General features: G+C 41.9%; 1 protein-coding gene across 1 annotated transcript in view; it reads right to left on the reverse strand.

Moving 5' to 3' along the window:
- Positions 1–5528, reverse strand: part of PCMTD2 (protein-L-isoaspartate (D-aspartate) O-methyltransferase domain containing 2) — a 32426-nt gene extending 26898 nt beyond the window's left edge. Inside the window, exons 1-2 of the mRNA XM_053709938.1 lie at positions 5365–5528; positions 3789–4097 (exon numbers count right to left, since the gene is read on the reverse strand). Coding sequence (XP_053565913.1) covers positions 3789–4095 — 307 coding nt within the window. The 5' untranslated portion in view covers positions 4096–4097; positions 5365–5528. The remainder of the gene's footprint in view (positions 1–3788; positions 4098–5364) is intronic.
- Positions 5529–22965: the final 17437 nt, after the last annotated feature.

The following is a 22965-nucleotide window of genomic DNA, read 5'->3' on the forward strand; positions in this document are numbered from 1 at the left end:
AGCATGAGAAAAAAAAAGTGACTGAAGCGATTGTAGGAGTCTCCTAGCAACCACTTCAAAAGGTTAAGCTACTCCTTTGCCTTCCTGTAGAGACCACAGTTCCCTTGTCGGACTGTGACAGGAAGTAATAGACCCTGCACAAATTAAGTTAAAAAAAAATAAAAAGATAAAATCCTGTCACCTTTCTTGGAAAAAAAAAAATATTGGTCATGCTCATCAGCATACATAAATAATTGGCATAACACGGAAACCAAAGCTTCTAGGACTTGATTTAAATAATATGTGTTAGATTACAGCACACAAGTTTCACCATGACAGGACCTTTATTTGTATATTTATTCTTGATTTTCTACATTGACCTGAATTTTAAAAATGCAGGATATGTCCGTAAAATATAAGCTAGGGTGGTAACCCTACTGGAAAGGTAAAATGGTAACCTAGATGTTCAGTCTTTTAAAGGGACATGTAATTGAAAATTAAATTTTCAGATAGATAATGTAATTTTAAGACTTAAATTCACTTAAATGATCAAAATTACTTTTCTTGGTACCATTTATTTAAGGGGACAGTTTATCCTTAATGCTTCTCCATTTCTTTTGTTCCCAATGATCAAACTACCTGCTGGAGTGTATTCAATTGTTTACAAATAGCTAATTTACCCTTATATTTGCATTTGTAATGGCTGGTCTTGCCTGTTGCATCCCCATCTATAACAAAAGTTTCTATACTTAAAAAGTGACAGTCAACACCAAAATTGTTGTTGTTTAAAAAGAAAGATAATCCTTTTATTACCCATTCCAGTTTTGCATAACCAACACAGTTATAATAATACACGTTTTACCTCTGTAATTACCTTGTATCTAAGCCTCTGCAAACTGCCCCCTTATTTCAGTTCCTTTGACAGACTTGCAGTTTAGCCAATCAGTGCTGACACATTTTAATGGATTGTGGTGAAAAGGACAAACTATTTCATATACAAAAATAAACAAAGAAGCAAGTTCTTTTACATTTTATACTCTGTTGCTGGTATAACAAACCACTGAAAACACATTAAAGGGACAGTCAAGTCCAAAAAAAAAACCTCATGATTCATGTAATGTATGTAATTTTAAACAACTTTACAGTTTACTTTTATCACCAATTTTGCTTTGATTTCTTGGTATTCTTAGTTGAAAACTAAACCTAGGAGGTTCATATGCTAATTTCTTAGACCTTGAAGGCCACCTCTTATCTAAATTCATGTTGATAGTTTTTCACCACTAGAGGGCATTAGTTCACGTGTTTCATATAGAAAACATTGCGTTAATGCACGTGAATTTACCATGGAGTTAGCTCTGATTGGCTAAAATGCAAGTCTGTCAAAAGAACTGAAATGTGTCCATCAAGCTCCCAGTAGTGAATTGTTGTTTTAGAGCGTACTATGGGCTAGATTACAAGTGTAGCGTAAAATATCATTTTCGCGAAAGCGATATTTGCGCTCCACTTAGTAATACCAGCACACGCAAATGTGCGCTGGTATTACAAGTTAGGTGCAATGCAAAAATTGCACAGAAGCATTGCGCTCAAGAAAGAGAGCCCTTCCATAGTCTCCAATGGGAGCCTAGTTCTCATGCCGTGAGAGGGGGTAAGTCGCACAGCGATGTGCAGCAATTGTTTAATATATATTTATGGGTTTATGTGTATATACACATATTAACACATATATATGTATATAAGGATATACATACAGCATATATTTACAGGGAACACACAGTTCCCCATAGACCACAATAAAAAGGGACTTTTCAGTGCCGGTTTTCTTCTAACACCCCACACCTGCCAACATTAACCCCTAAAAACTGCTTTATGCAGTTTGTTTTCATAAAGCATATTGTAGGTTTTTATGAAAAAAAAAGTAGCATTTTTTATTTCAATAAAAACCTACAATGCGCTTTATTTTGGGGGTAATTGGGGGATATTTGCAGGGATTCAACACAGTTCTGTTTAAACAGTGATGCAATAACACAATGCTCTAACATACATATTAGAGCATTTGCCTTTTGAACTTTTATGTCCCTTTAAATATATACAGCAAAATCATAGTTTGGGGAGTGAGAAATATAAGAGAAGTGAGCTAGATGGACATGCAAGGTATGAGGAGTCTCTAGGCATTAATTTTAATCAACTTTCTAATTTACTCCTACAAGATAAACCTAGGTAGGCTCATATGCTAATTTCTAAGCCCTTGAATGCCGCCTCTCATCTTAATGCATTTGACAGTTGACAGCTAGAGGGAGTTAGCTCATGTGTTTCATATAGATAACATTGTGCTGACGCATGTAAAGTCATTTAAGAGACAGCACTTGCCATTATACAATTCCTGGATTGGCTACCCAGCAGAGCTAGTATTGTGGTCTCAGCCTGGAAAGGGTTAATGGGAACTGCTTGTTATTTGTGTGATATCGGTTTTCAGCAATGCTGTAAGCTAAGACCCCCCTCCTTAGCCCGTCACAAGTTTAATGTGAAATGTTCTTTGTGAAAACGGGTGTCTAGGAATGTAGGAAGTTTCAAGACCCCCCTCCTCTTGGAGACTGATAGTGGGAGCTAAGACTTGTTGCATTGGCTAACTCGTCGTAAATTATCACAAAGGCGGGTACTTTGACAAGACAAAGGAAGAGCTGTTTTTAACTTAATGTAACAGAGAGGCTGGGGTAGAACTCCCTGGGACTCAAACAGCCAACATCATGGAATTTGGTAAAAAAGCTTAGAGAATGTGTATTATTTCATGCCCCTTTTCATTTTAAATTACTGTAAACTTGCACATGTATGTTTTTGGAATGTTTTTATAAGTTGGCACAGTGTATCCTGTATCGATATTTTTGTTATTAAACACATAGAAAATCTCAATCTGTCTTTGGCTCTAATATCTGAATTCACACTCTTGTTGAGACAAGGTTAAAGGTTATGTTAATTGTGTGAGTTATTGGGTTTCAAAAACATCCCATGTTATTTAGAAGTTTTGGTGGTGGCAGAAATTGTTAAGAAGGGTGGTGTGGACAGGATTTGGGGGTTAATGTGGTGTCCCTTTTTAAAAAGGTCCTTTTGTAGAGTTACAAGGTTAAAGGGACGCTGAACCCAAATTTTTTTTGTTTTGTGATTCAGATAGAGCATGAAATTTTAAGCAACTTTGTAATTTACTCCTATTATCAAATGTTCCTTATTCTCTTGGTATCTTTATTTGAATGCAAGAATGTAAGTTTAGATGCCGGCCCATTTTTGGTGAACAACCTAGGTTGTCCTTGCTGATTGGTGGATAAATTCATTCACCAATCAAACACTGCTGTCCAGAGTTCTGAACCAAGAAAAAAGCTTAGATGCCTTCTTTTTTATATAAAGATAGCAAGAGAACGAAGAAACATTGATAATAGGAGTAAATTAGAAAGTTGCTTAAAATTGTATGCTCTATCTGAATCACAAAAGAAAATGTTTGGGTTCAGTGTCCCTTTAAGGGAAACAGAGCTGTGTGCTATTAACCCCTTCACACCCACACCTCTATTGTGGCGTTGAAAAGGTTTAATTAGTCACAGCACTAATTGACTGAAATGTAAGTCTGTCAAAAGATTAGGAGGTAGTCTGCAGAAGCTTAGATACAAGAAAATTACAGAGATAAATTATATTTCTATAACAGTGTTGGTTATGCAAAACTTGGGAATGGTAAATAAAAGGGATTATCTATCTTTTAAAACAATAACATGTTTGGTGTTTACTATTCCTTTACAGCACATAACTTGACATCGGTTAACGCTCACCCAAGAGGAGTCCAACCATTGTGCTGAGATAACCAGTGCCACTGCCCAGGTTGAGGAAGGACAATCCAGGGTGAAGATCCAGGGCTTCCATCACCTCTGAATATATACAGGGGGCAGACAGGTGGATGTTACCATGTTTCCATGCCAAGTCTTTGTATGCATTATCCTTAAATTCATCAAGGTAATAGTCTGCACGATCAATGGCTCGAAACGCTTGTTCCACCACTTCTGTACGAATATACTGTGCTTCCTTCAGGTTGTCAATTAGCTCATCGTTGTCCTCACCAGCACTCACTGCTCCTCCCATGGCTGTAGAATTACAAAACAGTTCAAGCTTTTAAACGGTGCTTCACTGTAAACTGACAAAATCTAATTTTAAGAACTGAAATTTTGAGAACTAAAAAGCTCAAAAATGGTACACAAATATTATAAGGAAATAAAGGGTTGGTGGGAATCTGTCCTGCTGTCATGCTTTTTTTGTCAGCCTGTCAGTATAGTGCATGTGGAAAATACAAAGTGTTCTTGGCTTTATGGTTCTGTTTGTAAGCCACATCCCACATTGCTGTTAAATAACTGAACAAAAAAACAGTAGAACTATAAAAATAAATATGTTATGGATTGTTATATATTATTTACACAACCAATATACAAAACATTTTTTACAAATCATGGAGCACAAATCCAGCCTAGGACACTGCCAAGTTAAAGGGCCACTAAACCCAAAATCTTTCTTTCATGATTCATATAGAACATACAGATTTAAACAACATTACAATTTACTTCTATTATGTATTTTGCTTCAGTTTTGAGATATCCTTATTTGAAGAAAAAGCAATGCACATGGGTGAGCCAATCACATGAGGCTTCTATGTGTAGCAACCAATCAGCAGCTACTGAGCATATCTAGATATGCTTTTCAGCAAAGAATATCAAGAGAATAAAACAAATTAGATAATAGAAGTAAATTAGAAAGATGTTTTAAAATGCATTCTCTTTCTAAATCATGAAAGAAAAAATATGTGGGTATCATGGCCCTTTAAGCCCCAATAAAAAAAAAAAACAGCAGCTGTCTATTACTAAACTCTTTTCTCATAACTCCTCACCTAGCACATTCTTTAGATTGGCCCCTAATATTACTTATGGTCCCTTCCTCTACTGAGGCCACCAATAATCCCAACAGCTACATCCTGCATCACCCCTTGTTCCCCATCTAAACAGGTCCCAGACCCACTAGTCTGTCTCTAACTTGCAACCCTCGCCTATTGCCCTACTCCACTAATAACGCCAGCTCCCAGCCGTAGCTCCTATAACCTGCAATTAGACAACCGTGATGTCATTTCTAGACACCTTAGTAATCATTCTTACACCCTATCAGACTACCCTGCGTCTAGACCCTGGATTTTACCTCCGCCCCATTCCAACCCTCCGCTCTCCAACGCGATCAGCTTGTTACCCGAACTAAACCCCACTCATTACTCCGCCTCTAGGCCCGATCATGTTACCCAAAGTCTATTCCCCCGTTTGTAAACACACTCTTTTTAACTCCATACAGCCATGTTGCCTTTGCAGAGCTTACTCTAATTCTGATATCCTTCTTTTCCCTGTTGCTGCTCTTTTGCTGTATCCGATACCGGACTCGATTTAGATACCGGGTTCTGTAAGCTCAGTATTTGGGATCTATTCGCCTCCAGCTGTAAACATTCAACCAGCTGACCGTCAGTGACGTCGCCAGACAGGCTAATTAGGCGGGCGGGGTCTACGTCTGGTCACGCCTCCCTTACTCAAGCACCGCCTACGTTCTACTTAACCTTTATACTGCCGACACCATCTGACTAACAGCAGGCAGGTACAATAGTAGCGTGCTGGAGAATCTCACTTATTATTTATTATGTGCCAACTGAGGGTGACAGTGTGCTAGAATGATCACATTCTACATGTAAACTTGCTAAGGGTAATTATTAACATTTATTTATAATTATTATTATTTTCTTGCCACAAACTGATGATTATATAACACAATGCAACCTCGCTTTTAATATGAGTAAGTAATGTAATTTCACTTTTGAAATTGAATAGAAACATTTTTTGCAATATGCTTGCAAGCAAAAGCTATCACTGTTTTTAGTGTGAGATTTTACTGCGCATGTGCTTTAAAGCATATCTAAATATGATACATTAGTGTAACTGCTCAGAGAATTAGAAGTGGCTTGTATCTTGTAAATTGAGTCATCGCCAACACAAAACAAGATGCCGCTAGCTCTCTCAGTAGACACAGGGCTATTTTACAAGTGGAGCGCTAAATATTTTTTACATGCAAGCGATATTAGCGCTCCACTTTGTAATACCAGCACTGGTATTACAAGTCAATCACAATGCAAACGCGAGGTCACGTTCGCATTGCTAGGAAGCGTGTTCTCATAGGCTCCTATAGAAGCCTCGTTCTGATGACGTCAGAGACGGCATCAGAACATTATGCAGCAAAGGGGGTAAGAAGCGTAGCGGAGGGCAACATTTTTTTAAATATATGGGCCAGATTACAAGTGAAGAACTAAATATCACTTTAATGAAAGCTATATTTGCGCTTCACTGTGTAATACACGCGCACGCTGGGAAGCATTGCGCTCACAAGAGCGATTTTAAAGGCTCCTATGCAGACATCCCAACCTGCAAAAACTAATTTCAGGGAGGTGGCTTCACCCGCTACTGCGCTGCCCCCCCAGTTATATATTGGACACCTTGAAACCCCAAATAAGATAGAGACTTATCATTAAAGTAGCTTCCCACTAAAGTCACATTTAAAAAAAAGTAGCTTTATTGCTAAACCACATACAACAAACCTATTTTCCAGTGATCGTACGCTTGTTGAATGCTTAAATATTTTAGAATACGAAGATTCATTACGTGCAGTATATAAGGTAGTATTTGTGGTTTATTTTATTAGAATCAGTGGGGGATTTTTGGTTACTGGTGCATGCTTTGAGGGTTCTATAATGTCCCAGCAACTAAAGGCATTCCTTAAAGAAACAATTTTCCGGATTTGGGCCACATTGGATCATGGTACTTGGAGTTTCAGGGAGATTGCATTCCATTTGCTGGCATCAGGGATGCACTATTACAATCAGGGAGACTCCCTGAACTTCAGGAAGAGTTGGGCTATCTGCCTATGGGATCCTCATTCTGATGCCCTCAGAGACGACATATATAAGCATATATAAATATATATTTGCTGGGAACACACAGTTCCCATAGACCGCAATGTGAAGGCATATTTCAGTGCTTTTTTTTTCTAACACCCTACTCTCACCAACTTTAACCCTAAATTACTGCCTAGTGCAGTAATTTTATTAAAAAATAAAGATGCTGCCATCTATATTTTTTAATAAACTACACTAGACTGTATTTTGGGGGCATTTTGGGCAGATTTATAAATTTAACCAGATATCTGATCTCTGGGTAATTTTATAAGCGATAATTGCTCCCGCAAGCTCGTGGTAGCAATAACCAGCCACTTGTAATGGCTGATTAATTACCATGCTCCACTTGTAATCTAGCCCTATATGTATATGAATAAATACATATATTTATGTGTTAGTATGCGTGTATACACATATTAACACATAAATATATATGTATAGAAGCATATACATATATATTCAAATTGCAATCTATGGGAACACACAGTTCTCAATGACCGCAATGGAAAGGCACTTTTTAGTACGTTTTTTTTCTAGCACCACGCTCCCACCAACTTTAGACCCCAAAAACTGCCTAGTGAGGTTGTTTTTAATTAAAAAAAAGCTACATTTTTTAATTGAAAACTATAATGCCCTCTATTTTGAATGCATTAAATAAAAAAAATATCTGATCTCTGGTTAACTGGTTGAGCACTAATTGCTACCCCAAGCTCACGGTAGCAATAACCAGCCACTTGTAATGGTTGGTTAATTATCTCGCTCCCGCAAAAAAGGCGAATTTGCCAATTTGCGTGTGCGTGATAATTTTGCACTCCACTTGTAATCTAGCCCTCAATGTTTAAAATATTGGTGTATAAAGCATATTTAGATATGTTTCACATCCACATGGACAGTAAAACATCTAATTTAAAACAGTGATAGCTTTTACTAGTAGCATTTTTGTTAATCCGAGTATACTGAAAAAAATCTTATATGTAAAAGTACAATATACTGAAGTTAATTTCAGTTTTGGTTAGAATATCTCTTTAAATGTGTTCTCTATTTTTCCAACTTTTCAGTAACAATAACATGTTCATAATAATTCTGTCCTTTTAAATGTAAATCAGGTTTCCAAGTCTTGACTAATTTTATTTGACATATGAAACTTGAGAAATGTCACCCTGCTACACACTTTTACTGTGACACAGTTAATTTACATGGCACATGACATTATGGCGTACTTTATTTTACATACTGGTGAATTTTAAGTATTGTGCTGCCCTAGGCCTTAGAAATCTGATACCTTCCCCTGAACCCATTACCCCATCCCAAAAATATATTTCTTATGTGTCTCATATAGTTCACACAACTGGATACCAGGGATGCATGAAGGTGTAATGCACTCCTAAACAACCAGGAATAATATATTTGTATACACAGAGAGATGCGCTCACCGGGAACGAACAACAGCTCAGTAGCTTGTTCTATGGTAAGTTACCACCTAGCAACAGCCTCTTTTAGCCCAGTTGTGCTTTTCACAGAGATAAACTTTCCTGAAGTATATCAGTCTGATCCCGCCGAGTATGATCAGTCCAGCCCCGAAATACCAGGCAATTCTCCTATGAACAAGGAACATGACAACCCCACATGATCGTTTCGGCCTTCTGTGTGCCTCGTCAGTGAGGTGCAGCCATATTCCTCTAAGCCAGTGCTTTCCAAACTGTGTGTCGGGACACACTAGTGTGTCGGCAGCAGTGTGTAGGTGTGTCCCTGCTTCAGCACAAATTTTTTTAAATTTAATTATTTTTTTTTAAATAGTTTTTTGGTTTCTGACTTTCCACCTGCCTGCTACACAGATATCACATGCTTGACACGTGATTGATACCTAGTGGGTCACAGATCATCTTAACCAATTGGCACAGCTCAGTGGGAACTGAAAGTATTACCATTGGCGACACATTGGCTTGTGACTGCACGTGTAGCCAGTGAGTGGGACAGCAGTGTGTTTGCAGCCCGGGCAGTAGTCAGTCGGACTCACAGAGCTCTGAGGGTGGCAGCTTAAACGCTGAGCAGAAGTCAGTGGGATTTTTTTGCAACTAGCTCCCAGTAGTGCATTGCTGCTCCTGTTCTTGATATATGGATAGGAAGTGGAAGCTTAAAAATGCTTGATGATGAAATGCGAGTGTCTTTATCTAATATTCCACCAAATATTCCGAAACTGTTCATCCCATCGACCTCATACATCCCATTAAAATAGTAAGTAGCTATTAGTGATATTAAACTTTTTTAATTCTTGCACATACTTACTGTTACTTGTAAATACATTTTGTTATTATATCATTTATGTATGTGTCCATATCTCTTAAAACAAGTTAGTTTAAGCTCCTGTTTGCTAGTAAAACTGAATTACCGTGTCGCGAAATGATGTAGGTCTAAAAAGTGTGTCACCAACATGAAAAGTTTGGAAAGCTCTGCTCTAAGCACACTGGGCAAGGGTACTTCAGGAAAGTCTTCCTCTGTGAAAAGTACAATTTGGCAAAAATAAGCTACTGAACAAGACTCAGAGATGTTGTTTGTTCCTGGCAGACTGCTTCTCTTTCTGTTTGTATTATATATTTGTAGTCAGTGCTTTTTTTATATTAAAAAAATATACTTATACTTATTAAATAATATATTGTGCTCAATTTGAGAAAAGCAAAGGGACAAAGTTATTTTATTTTGTGAAAACTAGCATATTTAAATTAAATAATAAATATTACCTGATATGAGGTGGCAGAGGTGGTGGTACTCAGTACCGGTGAGTACCGCCACAAAAAAACAAAACTATTTGTAGTACAATTAATGAATAACACATTTGAAGAATACAGAGTGGAAAGGTGCCATGCATTAAAACTATCCTTAAAAATGTACCGGTAAGTGCCAAACCTTAAATCCTACTTCCCTAGACACAGGTGTAGTTGGATAGCTGAGAATATGCTCTTATTGATTATTTTTTCCACGTAATAGCAGGCACATTTGTTTTCTGTGCTTTCTTTACAGGTCACAAATCACTGTGTTTTACTTTATCTAACACAGTGCTCCATTCTATACATACTAGGTTTATTCCACTTTGGCACGTTATCCAACACATTTCACTATCAAAACATTTTTTCACATTTTAAACATTGGCACATTTTTTCTAGCATGTTTAATCTTGGCACACTTTGTCATGCACATTTCATTGTGACATTACATTGATTATTTCATTTTGATATAATAACAGGCACACAATTTGGGTGTGGGAGTACATAGTTAGCAACATTTAAAAAAAACAAAACCCTGGTACACTTTGCAGCATTACAATCAAGTAAGCAGGTAACATGAGTATTGACCACTCCCACCAGCATTTTTAAGTTTAAAATGTCCAATGTAAATTCAGTCTCTTCTGTAAAATGCAACAGATTCATAGATGACAGTTCATCAAAATATTCTTATACTTTCTACTGTAATGGGAGTGTAAGGTAGAAAAGTCTCCTGAAACGTAAGGGCCTGTGCAATTTATTGGTAGTGAAAATCCCTGGTTATGTGTGTGTGATGGCAACATTGTTGCAAAATGAGGGGAGGGCTCTGACTTACCAGTTATAAGGCTAGGTCTAGAAGGATCCGGCCTCTTCTTCCTGGGATTTTCAACAGAGAAAGTTTCACTTGAAGGTTTTCAAGCTCACCATACTTCTCAACAGTGATGGATCGAGTCAAGAGGACTACAGCATTGCCCAAACGTTACAGGGACGAGGCTGCAGCTCCTCATCGCAGTTCTGTACCTAAGGGGCGACAGGAGGAAGAGGATGAGGATTTCGTTCCACAAACTCCCACGATAGACAGGCCTGTATCCTCTGTATCCACCCTACACCTACTCCAACTCTCAATCCCACTCCCTCTTCCACTGTGGCACCAGGCCCGAGCATACAACCAATAGTGGGGGCAAAGGGACATAGGGAGGAAGTGCCAGGCACCCGAGCTTAGAGAGGGCACTAGAGGCAGGAGTTGGGGCCTTAACATCCTCCATGCTTTCCCAGGAGGCAGGGGCTGTGGTCGTGGGCCTATTTAGGGCCCTGTCTGCGGCCGTGATTCCCCAGGCCGTTGCGCCCTCGGTTTCGCCTGGGCCTATTAGCCCGGCTTCTGGGCAGGGTCCGGAGTTTCCTGGGGCCCCATTAATGCCATCGCTCCCATTAGACCGGCGGTGAGAGCGACTACGGCGCGGAAGTGGACCAGCAGTGCTCTGTCCACAGGTGAGTGGGGAGTATCCGGATACAGCAGCTCCGCTGCGCACTACTCTGCAAAAGCCATAAGAGGCGCCAGAGCTACATTAATTAAAAAAGGGTGAGGTGTAGGTACAGGTCCAGATTTCAGCAGGGCACCTAGTCGGGGAACTGGTGTGCGCATGTCCGGAGCCCTTAAGTCCGGCCCATACCAAAGGGGAATGAGAACGGAACAATCCAGTGTGGGTACTAGGTGACGTGGGGCGTCACAAAAGGCCCATGCGGGATATGGAGCTCACAATAAGCCATTAGCTATTGTGCATCAGGAACTAACTAAAGGCATTAGGCAAAAAAGGCAGCAATGCATGGATCTGGGGACGAGTGATGTCGGTGTGGATGCGGATGCATTTGATATGAATGAGCTGGTTGGGGTTAATGAACACATGATGTCTAACCCCTCACGCGGATGCGGCAGGGATTCATTTGTGGGCGGCCTAGACACTCCCCTCTCCTTTATCTCTCCCTCACAGGAAGCAATGAGTGCCACTGACGGGGTAGAGAATTCGGGACACGGGCAGGCTGCTATGCCACCTAGCAGCGCAAACGGCGGAGCGGGGTCGACCAGGGCCGCAGAGCCTGTGGAGGGGACATCAAGACCACCCTCAGCAAGCGGAGGACCATCCACCTCCACAGCCGGTGATATATATACATTGCACCTCACACAGACATTTAGCAGGGACTCTAGCACAGACTCTGACACAGATGGGGGAAAGAAGATAGGGCTCAATAGCAAAGGGCAGAGGCGCATGTTCAGAATGCTGAAACTACTCGTAGTGGATCGCAACCAGAATAGGGGTCTAGCACCAGTAGGTCGCCCGCACCCCGGAGCATTGCCTGTCACTGCTCAAGTGACATCAGAGGCTGGGGCCATGAACACAGCTAGCAGTCCGGCACAAGAGAGTGTAGTCAGTGCTAGGAGAGTAGCAGTGCAAGGGGACTCCTACCCTTGTAAGATCCATTCCCTTCACAAGCACTTAAAAGCGAAGACAGTCCATATGTTTGAGCTATCCCTGGAGGCCCATAGAGTAAAGGAGCACAGTGAGGATGGGATAGTACCTTAAAAAGATCCAGAACAGTGGAACAAAGACCTGAGTCTGCAGTTGATATAATTTAATACACTGATATCTTTGAATATATCTATAACAGGTTCGGGGAGGGGATGTGGAGAGCTTATGACAGTGAGTTTAGTCGTAAGATGGTTGGCAACCCCATCCTCAATTTCGGGGTAAAGCACCTGGACCTATGGTCACAACTGGGCCCAGAAAAAGGGGCTTCGGTGGGCCTCCCCGTGCGCGCAGGGTTTCTCAAGCAACAGGGTCCTATTAAGTACAGAGGCAATTAATGTTGGCGATACAACGAAAAGCAGTGTGACAAGGGAGCATCCTACTCCTTTTGTCACGCCTGCATGTACTGCGGCGGACAGCACCCGGGAACAGACTGCCCAAAGATGAAAGAAGGTGGTACCAATAGAGGACCAAAAGGGCTCCAACCCTGCTGAAGCTGGCTGCAATTAGGCCATGGTTTGCTGCCTACCCTGAACGGGAGGCCGCTGACCTGCTGCTAGAGGTTATTTGGGTTGGGTTCAGGATCCCCACACAAGGGGTGGTGCAGGGATCTATAATTCACAAGAATTTGAAATCGGCATACGAGCTCCCAGAGGAGGTTAGGACTAAGCTGTCGAAAGAGCTTTCCCTAGGTCGCTTCGCGGGCCCATTTAGCGAGCCATCGCTTCCTTTCTTGGTGATCTCCCCACTGGGAGTGGTTCCTAAGAAGGAAGGAACCCAGTAAGTTTTGGCTTATCAAACACCTATCCTGCCCGAAAGGTAGCTCCGTGAATGACGCTATTGATCCGGACATAAGTTCGGTCAGGTATCAGTCGTTCGACCAAGCCTTAGAACTAGTCAAGGGGGCCGGCCCGCATGCCCTGTTAGCTAAGTTCGACATAGAGTCCACCTTCAGATTGCTTCCTATACACCCCTCATCGTTCGGGCTGATGGGATGCAAATTTGAGGGGCACTATTACATTGACAAATGTCTCCTAATGGGGTGCTCAATATCCTGTGCATACTTTGAGGCCTTTAGCACATTCCTGCAATCGGCTGTGGTCATGGCAGCGGGAGGGGGCGCTGTAGTGCATTACCTTGATGACTTCCTGCTGGTGGGTAGCGCCAATTCGCGGTAATGTGCTAGGCTGATGTCGGTAATGAGGAAACTGATGGCAGAATTTAGGGTACCTCTAGCAGAAGATAAGACGCAGGGACCATGCACCAGGTTAACATTCTTGGGCATAGAAATAGACACTGCTGCAAGGCTCTGTAGCCTCCCAGCGGAGTAAGTCAATAAGATGCTTGTAGCAGTCACGGAAGCGGCTGCAGCGCACACCATAAGTGCGAAGGAATTGCAGTCAATCTTGGGTCTACTCAATTTTGCAAGCAAAGTAATACCCATGGGTCGGGCGTTCAATAGGAGGATGGAAGCTAAACTTGCCGCCTAACCGCACGCGTGACCGATAAGGGTGTCAGAGGACATGTGAGTGGATCTAAGGGTGTGGGAACAATTTCTTAGACACTTTAATGGGACGCTGCTATGGCACTTGCCTCAAGCTTCTAGTCAGGCTATTCACCTCTTCACTGATGCAGCCAGCGCGTTCGGCTACAGTGCATACCTCGAAGGGCAATGGAGCGCTAAGCCATGGCCTACGTCATGGATTCAAGTGGGATTGACTAAGAATCTAACGTTGTTAGAGCTTTTTCCGATCGTGGTAGCGGTGGAATTATGGGGTCCTTTTTCAGACTGTCGGCATCCTCCCCAGTGGTGGTTACATACATACGTCACCTAGTTTTGAGATGCCTTCAATACAGCATCCACTTCACAGAGAGACATGTCCCCGGGGTAAATAACACCCTGGCAGACGTGTTATCGCGATTTCAGTGGGATCAATTCCGTAGGTTAGCTCCAGCAGGTGGGGTTTCCGGTGTCAAGGGCCTCGGTGAGATGGTTGGGTCGAAGTGGCTTACTGTGGAATGGTTTGCCTGCCTTACTACAAGATGCCAAACGCAGATGGGGGCCAGCCTAATATTATCCTCCTTCACATGGGGGCAATGACCTAGGGTCTGTATCGGCGTTAGACCTCATTAACATAATGAGATCTGACGTGAGATGGATTTGTGCCACTTTTCCGGGCGTAAGGTTGGCCTGGTCTAACATTATTCCCTGACAGTGGAGGTACTTTCCCACGTCCAAGACAGCTTATAGGGTTAGGAAAAAAGTGAATAAAGAGCTAGGTAGAGCAGTTGGTTTTGTGGTCAGCCACGAAAGGATTTCAGCCAGCAGGAAGGAACTTTATCGTCCAGACAGAGTGCACCTGTCTAAAGAAGGACTGCTAATCTTCCTGGCTGACCTCAAAAGGGCCTTAGCTATCCATATTTAGTATTTGTGGCGGCAAGAGGCCATCTTTCCATAGTAAAGCCTATCTCTTGTGGCGAAAGGTCATGGCCATAAATATCTGAGGGCTGAGTCTGTAGGGATGACAGTTGGGCTAATGGGCGGGGGGACGTCCCCAGGTCATGCCCTGGGGGTACCCCGCCCCGCGGGACTGCTGGCTGAAGATCCTTTAGGACATTTGCGCCTCCTAGGCGGAATAGGGCGGAGCCTCGTTTGGGGCTCCCCCTTTCAACCTTTCAATTCCAACAACACATGGCCCAACCTATAGTCATATGGAGCCAATATTTTGGTAGGCCTCGAATGCCGCCACCAGTTAATGTTTAAAGTTATGACTTCAGTTGACGTCGGGTTTATTTAAATTTAAATAAATGTGTCCATGATATACCCAGCTCTCTGTTTCTGTGTCTTTATTCTAAGTTAGTATTATAAAGTTATGTTATTTTGGTTAAGGGAGTGTAACTACCAAGTAGAGCATCAGTCCTTATGGGAGGACAAAGTCTCCTGACTTAAGGGCCTGTGCAATCTATAGGTAGTAAAAATCCCTGGTTATGTGTGTGATGGCCACATTGTTGCAAAATGAGTGGAGGGCTCTGACTTACCAGTTATAAGGCAAGGTCTAGAAGGATCCGGCCTCTTCTTCCTGGAATTTTCAGCAGAGAAAGTTTCCCATCCCTCCCTCTCCATGGAAAATGCTTGTTTCCGAAGTTAGTGGCGTCATTCAGGCAGATGGATTCCCTAGAGGTTGCTGGTACCTTAGGCTAAAGGCAGGTATAGGGTTAGTGGGCCTAATCGTTGCAAGACCTTAGCGCTTAATTTGGATGCTTCCTGGAAAAAAATTGCTGCAGGGCTTTTTCTTTCCAGTACCTTATAAGTCGAAGCTGAAATAATTATATATCTCCTAAAGGTGGGAGGTCATGGCCATAAATAACTGAGGGCAGAGTCTATAGGGGTGACAGTCGGGCTAATGGGCGGGGGGATGTCCCCAGGTCGTGCCCTGGGGGTACCCCGCCCCACGGGACTGCTGGCTGAAGATTCTTTAGGACATTTGCGCCTCCTAGATGGAATGGGGCGGAGCCTCTATTTGGGGCTCCCCCTTTCAACCTTTCAATTCCAACAACACCTGGCCTGACCGCTTGTTATATGGAGCCAATATTTTGCTAGGCCTTGAATACCACCACCAGTTAATGTTTAAAGTTATGACTTCAGTTGAAGTCGAGTTTATTTAAAGTTTAATAAACGTGACCATGATATGGTCTTATACCCAGCTCTCTGTGTCTGTGTTTTTATTCTAAGTTAGTATTATAAAGTCATGTTACTTAGGTTAAGGGAGTGTAACTACCAAGTAGAGCATTAGTCCTTAAGTGCAGTAGACTCAGATGTTACAATATGCAAACAAATATATAGGTAAGACCAAAAAAAACCTTATGTTTTTAATCCTCAGAGGCACCAGGCATCTATGCCAATCCAAGCCCCAGTGTTTATTTCCATGTGGAATGCTGAGTGGAGTAGGGGTATAGGTGTTCTATGGAGAACATAGGGCATATTTCTAAATTGAAACATGGGGATTGCACAAAGTAATGATTACCTATGCTCACACAAATTAACTGCATCTCAAGGAATTCAGAGCGGAAGTTACTTAAAGGGGTACACTGCAGCTTTTTCGGCTATGTGGAGCAGGTTTGCATTAGTGAGCCGGCTGCCACATATTTAAAAAGCAAAAACTGCTTTTTTTTTTCCTCTCCACACCGCAGAAGTGGCAAGATCACTCACCCTGATACTTGCGTGTTTTGGGGTCATTGACATTTCCTGTTTTAGCACAATTGGTTGTGCCAGTGCAGGGAGTGACAATGCACAAGAAACCTTTTTTGCAATGATAAATTTTGCTGCGCAATGAAACATTGCAAGTGGCGATTGCAGACAGACAGGGTCACTACTTGCGAACCTGTCCACCTGCAGAGATGGTAAATTTACCCCAAAGGGGTAAAGTCAACTTATATGTCTTGTTCAGTGGTGGTCGGGTTTCAGTCTTCCTTACCTTGGCCATGTCTCTGAACACTGAACACCTTGTACTTCTGGGCACTCCAGATAGGTTGCAGTTCTGGAATATGACAGCACTGGAGGATAATGGGTCCCTGGTAGCTTCACGTTTGATTCTTCTCAAATCTTCGGCAGTTAATTTGCGTACTATTTTCTCAACACGTTTCTTGAGACCCTGTTGACTATTTGCAACAAAACGTTTGATGGTTCTGTGGTCACGCGCCAAAATCTTAGCAATTTCGATAGTGCTGCATCCCTCTCAATACATTTTTACAATTTTTGACTTTTCAGAGTCAGTTAAATCTCTTTTTTGGCCCATTTTGCCTGAGGAAAAGAAGCTGCCTAATAATTATGCACACCTTGATATAGGGTGTTGATCTCCTAAGGCCACACCCTCCCTCATTACACAAATATATCTCACCAATAAGCATTCAAGTTTACACAGCTTGGAGTAGGACAATATGCATAAAATGATGATTTAGCCAAAATACTCACTTGCTTAATAATTGTGCACACATAATGACCACATGGGCAAACACCATTGTGTAGACTAGCTGCTATGCCCCCCTCCCCCTGGGCCCTGGTGCCACTGCACCTGCTTCACCAATGATAGTTCTGCCCCTGGTCCCAGTATACTATTGCAAAGCTGTGTTAATCTTTTTTAACATTAAATTTGTGCCACGTGCATGTGTACACTGGCAGGCAGTGATTTGGTATACTTAGTACTTACCAGTCAGCACACATGGTGATTGTCTTGCTGTTAAAAAAAAATAAAAAAATGAAAAGCTATTTTAAAATTAGCATATTTAAAATTGTAATGGTAGTGTCGTGAGTGAGCTCGTCTCAGGTGCAGTAATAAAGAGGTCCAGACCAGATATTTATCAAACAAGGGCTCACCTCAGGAGAGGTAATCTTTATTACACTGTTGCAACAGTGTCCCAGAACAAAAAACAGCAACGCAAGACTAAGACATTTTCATATACTGTACATGCATTTTTATACTATTACAGTAACTTACAAAGCAGAGAGCTAATTGGCTGATCATGATTGGCCAATAAATCTCACATGATTAGTGGTTACTAGGAAAGGAAGAAAAAAAAAACAGGTCCTCTATGTTAAAATTTGGGATATATGTTTTCTTGGAATGTGACCAGAGGCTAGCTGGCTAATTGGATTGAGAAGTTGATACTGTACTGAGAAGCCTTGGATTTTACCTTGAGTTTCAGATATTTAAAAAAACAATGTATGGGAGAAGCCATAACTTTAAGATGTACTGATATATACTTTTTAGGCTAAAAGTAATTTGTTAAAGATACATCACTTATTAGGTCAGGAGTGAATTGCTGGAAAATACAGAAGTAATATATCTGCAGTCTCAGAGAAGAGTTCAGTAAAAGAAAAGGAAAAGTTTGGTTAAACATATAAAATAATGAAAATAGAATAAGCAGCTCATAACATTCCCCCCTTTGATCGCAAACGTCAAAGTGTCGCGATCACAAAAAGTAAATGCGACTCATGGCGGTTTGACAATCACAATCACAATGCTATTAGTACATGGGTGCTCGCGTCCAAGATGGTTTACAGGACTACAAGAGGGTAAGCAAAAACAAGGTAGGAGTTAAGTTGTTAGGTAGGAGACTATTCCGCTATTACCGGACGCTAGTCGCCATTGGGTGGAGTAGACAACTACCTAAACATTCCTATGCTGTAAATGTGTGTGTGGCATGACATATGTGTGTGGCATGACAGTGCAGAAACATCCCCTCCCAGATTTATTAACAACAATTAACAATCCCCATCATTCTTGCAGCGTTGATGGGGAATAGTGGGTTGTCAAGTAGTATCATGGCATGTTTGGGAGGTGAAGGAATTCTGCACCTGTGAAGGAAATATAGAGAGTGTAAGTATAAGGTAATGCAATATGAAAGCAAAATCAAACAATACAGAAAGACAATGAAGAAATAGAAACCACCAGGGAGGGAAAAAGGAGTGGGTTATGGGTATACAGGCTACGACCGGGGTGGCCATCAAGGTAGATGATGGTCCATGGTCTCTCCGTGGCCAGTTTCCCAATGTAGGAAAGTTCTAGACGATCCTAGGGATGTAGTGCATCCTGCATAGGGATAAGACAGGGAATTGTAGGGCACAGCTGGTGGGTAGGCAATAACATTGTAAGATCAAGAGGTCAAAAGAGACATAGAGTAGGAGAGAAGTAGGTGAACTCAGAAGAAATCAGGGTCAAGAGATATCTCAACATGGTGGGGAGATTCAAAACGGATAGAGGGAAACAAGTATTGGGAGAAGAATGAGACACAGTGAAAACATTCTTGCATGTAGAGATTAGACCAGGTACACATTGTATACAGCAACACATCAGTATAAGGCATACTATAATAACAATGCCATACAGAAAAAGGGAGTGTAACCATCCCAAATTAGGTAGCCAATCAAAGAGATGGTTCAAAATACCTCCAAGGCCAAATTTGTCATCAATCACATCTTGGACATCCTGGGATAGGGACCTAATAACTGTGAGATGGTGACTCAAATTAAGTGATTGATCAGTAACATAGCTACAACATTCTTTGCTCACAAGACTACACCCCCCTCCCCTCCTTGGGAAGCCAGGAGGTAATCAAGGGCCATCCTATTCTGCAATACTAGTTGTCTAAGCTGCTTCAACTCTTGGGCCACACTCTGAACAACTCCTGCACTCTCATTCATGAAGGTCTGTAGTATCACAGATAACATGATGATGTCCTAATGATTCAGGTAGACACCAACGGCCGGGAGGATAGCTCGACCAGTTGAATCTCCAGCATACTGTTGGACAAGGGGGGGCAGCGAGCTTCCAGATTCACGTTTATTGCGAATTGGGCCCAAGGGCAGCGTGGGGACAACACGGATGGCTGGGGTTACCACACCCAGGAAGCAGATGGCTGTATAGCTACCAGGGAGGACTGACACCGCTGTCTGTCCACATATCAATACAACCCAGGGGGTGGTCTGCTGAGGAAAAATTGTACAAGGGATGGGGAAACAAAAGTACAATTGGGGCCCTGGAGGAAACAAAAAAGTGCAGTGAGATTATAATTCACAGTTAGGATCATACCAGAGGAATTTACCAGCCAGAAATGAGTGCCATTACTGGAGATTACATACTCACATAGGGAGGCACCCAACCGCACCGTACCTTGGCCAATTTCCCTGCAGATAGTACCATATGAGGTGCCTCCCAAAGAGATAAAATTACCTGATAGGTTGAACAATGGTGTACCTGGAGGAATAAAAGTAGACAAATCAAAGGTAAACAAATCAACATTAATACCCATAAGAGGAATACCCCCCTTATGATGAGTGGGAATGCAAGCACAAATATAACAATTGCCCTCTGTGCGATTGGCTATAGTTTTGAGAAGAACAACATGTGAGTTTAGTCCCTATTCACCTAAAGAATAGTTCGCTGTGGACAATTGGGCATTAGGTAAATTATCATTATGGGGAAAGAATCATGGGGGTAAATAGGGGTTGTGGCAGAGGTAGTTACAGGGGAACGTCAAGCAAGAAGGGGTGACTTTCGTTTCTCAGCTACCCACTTCATAATTTTCAAACCACATTCACTAGTGGGGCTATGCAAATAGACTGGATAACAAACCCCTTAGGACCTTTAATACGAACTTTGAGTATAATTACTTGTTGAGGGCAGCTAGTAGTAGGAGGAAAAAGTGCCACAGATACAAGGTTACCAGAACAAGAGTATTTAGTAAAGGGGTTAGGATAAACACACTGACCAGAAGACACATATTGGGAAATAGAGTAAGAGAGCATGGTCAAAAGTGTGACACAAAACAAAGGAGACATATTGAGGGATGTTACGCAAGATATCAACAGAGGAGTGAGACAATGAAAATAAGAGTTAGAAAGACAGATCTTTCAGTTTCACTCATTCAGCTAGTGAGATTTCACTATTTCTGGTTAGTCTGAGTTTCAAACCCAGAAGGGTCTGAATTAACCAATCATTGTCAGGGGTCTTGGTTACCCCTTCTTCAGAGGCCTTGGTTGCCCCAGCTTCTTCTTTCTTTGGCTTGATGCAGGCTGCTTCTTTTTCTGGGCTGTATCTTTTACACCTGGAGTAGTGGATCCAAGAGTCGACCTTGGCAACTTTGATAGCTGTTGGAGTAGTCAGCAAAACCAGGAAGGGACCTTTCCAGAGAGGCTGCAGTGGCTTTTTTTGATAGGTCTGGACTAAAATGAAGTCACCTGACTGGAAGGGGTGTGCAGTCACATCCAATGGCAAGGGCTGAGAGAGAGAGGCATGTCTGTGGAGAGAATGTAATTGCTTTTGCAGTTGCAAAAGATAGGCAGTTAATTATACATCACCTACTGCAAGGTCAGGCAGGTGTAAGGTGTTGGCACTATACAAAGGAGGTGGCCTAACAAACAACAGTTCATATGGTGAGAGCTTGAGGGTCCCCCTATGGTTTGTGTGAGTCCCAAAGAGTGCTAGGGGCAAAGCATCTACCCATTTAAGGCTTACTTGAGAACAAATTTTTGCAATAGTCTGTTTTAGGGTCTGGTTCTTTCTTTCCACTTGGCCTGAGCTTTTCTGGATGCCAAGGGGTATGGAGATGCCAAGTAAAGCCTAAGGCTAATGTCAGTTGGTGAATAATATTACTTGTGAAATGTGTTCCTCTGTTAGATTCAATTACTCTGGGAGGCCAAACCTGGGTATGAGTTCTTTTAGCATTCACTTGGCAACTTCTTGGACTTTCACAGTTCTTGTAGGAAAGGCCTCGACCCATCCAGTAAGTTGGTCCACTATCACAAGTAAATGTTTGAAACCCCTACAGGGAGGTATGTCAGAAAAGTCAATTTGTAAACATTCAAAAGTTTGAAATGCCCATGGGCATCCGCCTGGTGGGCCTTTAGGTTCCCCCCTTGGATTTAATTGAGTACGTCTCACAATTCAATACAACCCATTTTGCAGCTTGATGGGGGGGGGGGCAAACCACTGTCTGTTAAGGGTTTAAGCAAGTTGTGTGGTACCTCAGTGTGTTTGGTTATGCAGAAAGGATAGCATATGAGAGAGGTGCGGTTGAGGTAGAGCAGGGCATCCATCTGGAGTGGACCAGATACCAAAAGAGTCACAGGTAACACCAAGAATAGTCCAGAGGTGAACAGTTTGTTCAGGAAGAGAAGTGTAAAGAGAAGACAATGTAGTGTAAATGGCAGAGAAGCTGCATGCTAAGCAATTTGATCAGCATAACAATTACAAAGTGAAATGGGTTCCTGTGAGTGGGTGTGTGCTTTGCAATGCATGACAGAGATGGAAGTGGGTAAATGGATTGAGTCAAGGAGTGCAGAAACTTGTGGTGCATTGACAATTTGGGTACCAGCAGAAGTTAGAAAACCCCTTAATTTCCATAATTGACCAGTGGCATATACAATCCCTAAAGCATATTTACTATCAGTGTAAATGTTTACTGACCTGTCCTTTGAGAGTTGACAAGCAAGTGTGAGTGCATGTAGCTCAGCCGCTTGGGCACTGTAGTGAGATGGGAGGGGCTCGGCCTCTATAACAGAATCTGTCATGACTACACCAGAAACATTCACCATCCTCAAACTTCCATCACAGAACAGTGTCCAATCCAGGCTAGGTAGATGCACATCAGAGAGGTCATCCCTTGGTTTGGAGGAAAAGAGAGATACAGATAAACAGTCATAGTGTGGGGTACTATCATCAGGCAGAGGTAACAAAGTTGCTGGTTTGAGAGAGGTTCAGTGGATGATAGTGATATTAGAAGGTACAAGAAGCAATGTCTCATACCTAGTGAGACGTTGGTTTAAAAAAAAATGTGTATTTGTCTGATTGAGTAAGAGATGTACTGCGTGTGGCACATAAATGTGTAAAGGATGTTCCTGTACAAGCTTCTTTCCTCTATTTTGGCATTTTAAATAGCTGATTTAGTCTGTGGTATACCCACCTATAGTAAAAGTTTTATGCTGGAGTCTCATCTATCAATCAGCCTAAGTAAACAAGCCAGTAATAAGAAACCACACTCACAGGGGTGCAGGATAGTTAAAGGGACAGTTTACCCAAATTAAGAATAATTTTTAATTGAAACTGCTTGACATAGTTAAATATACTAGTGCTGAGCATACAATAAACCTTATTTTCTTTCTCTGTAAATATTTTTTTTGAAATCTCAGATTTTATATCAGTTT

This window comes from Bombina bombina, chromosome 1 (assembly GCF_027579735.1).
Source record: "Bombina bombina isolate aBomBom1 chromosome 1, aBomBom1.pri, whole genome shotgun sequence".
NCBI classification, from domain to species: domain Eukaryota; kingdom Metazoa; phylum Chordata; class Amphibia; order Anura; family Bombinatoridae; genus Bombina; species Bombina bombina.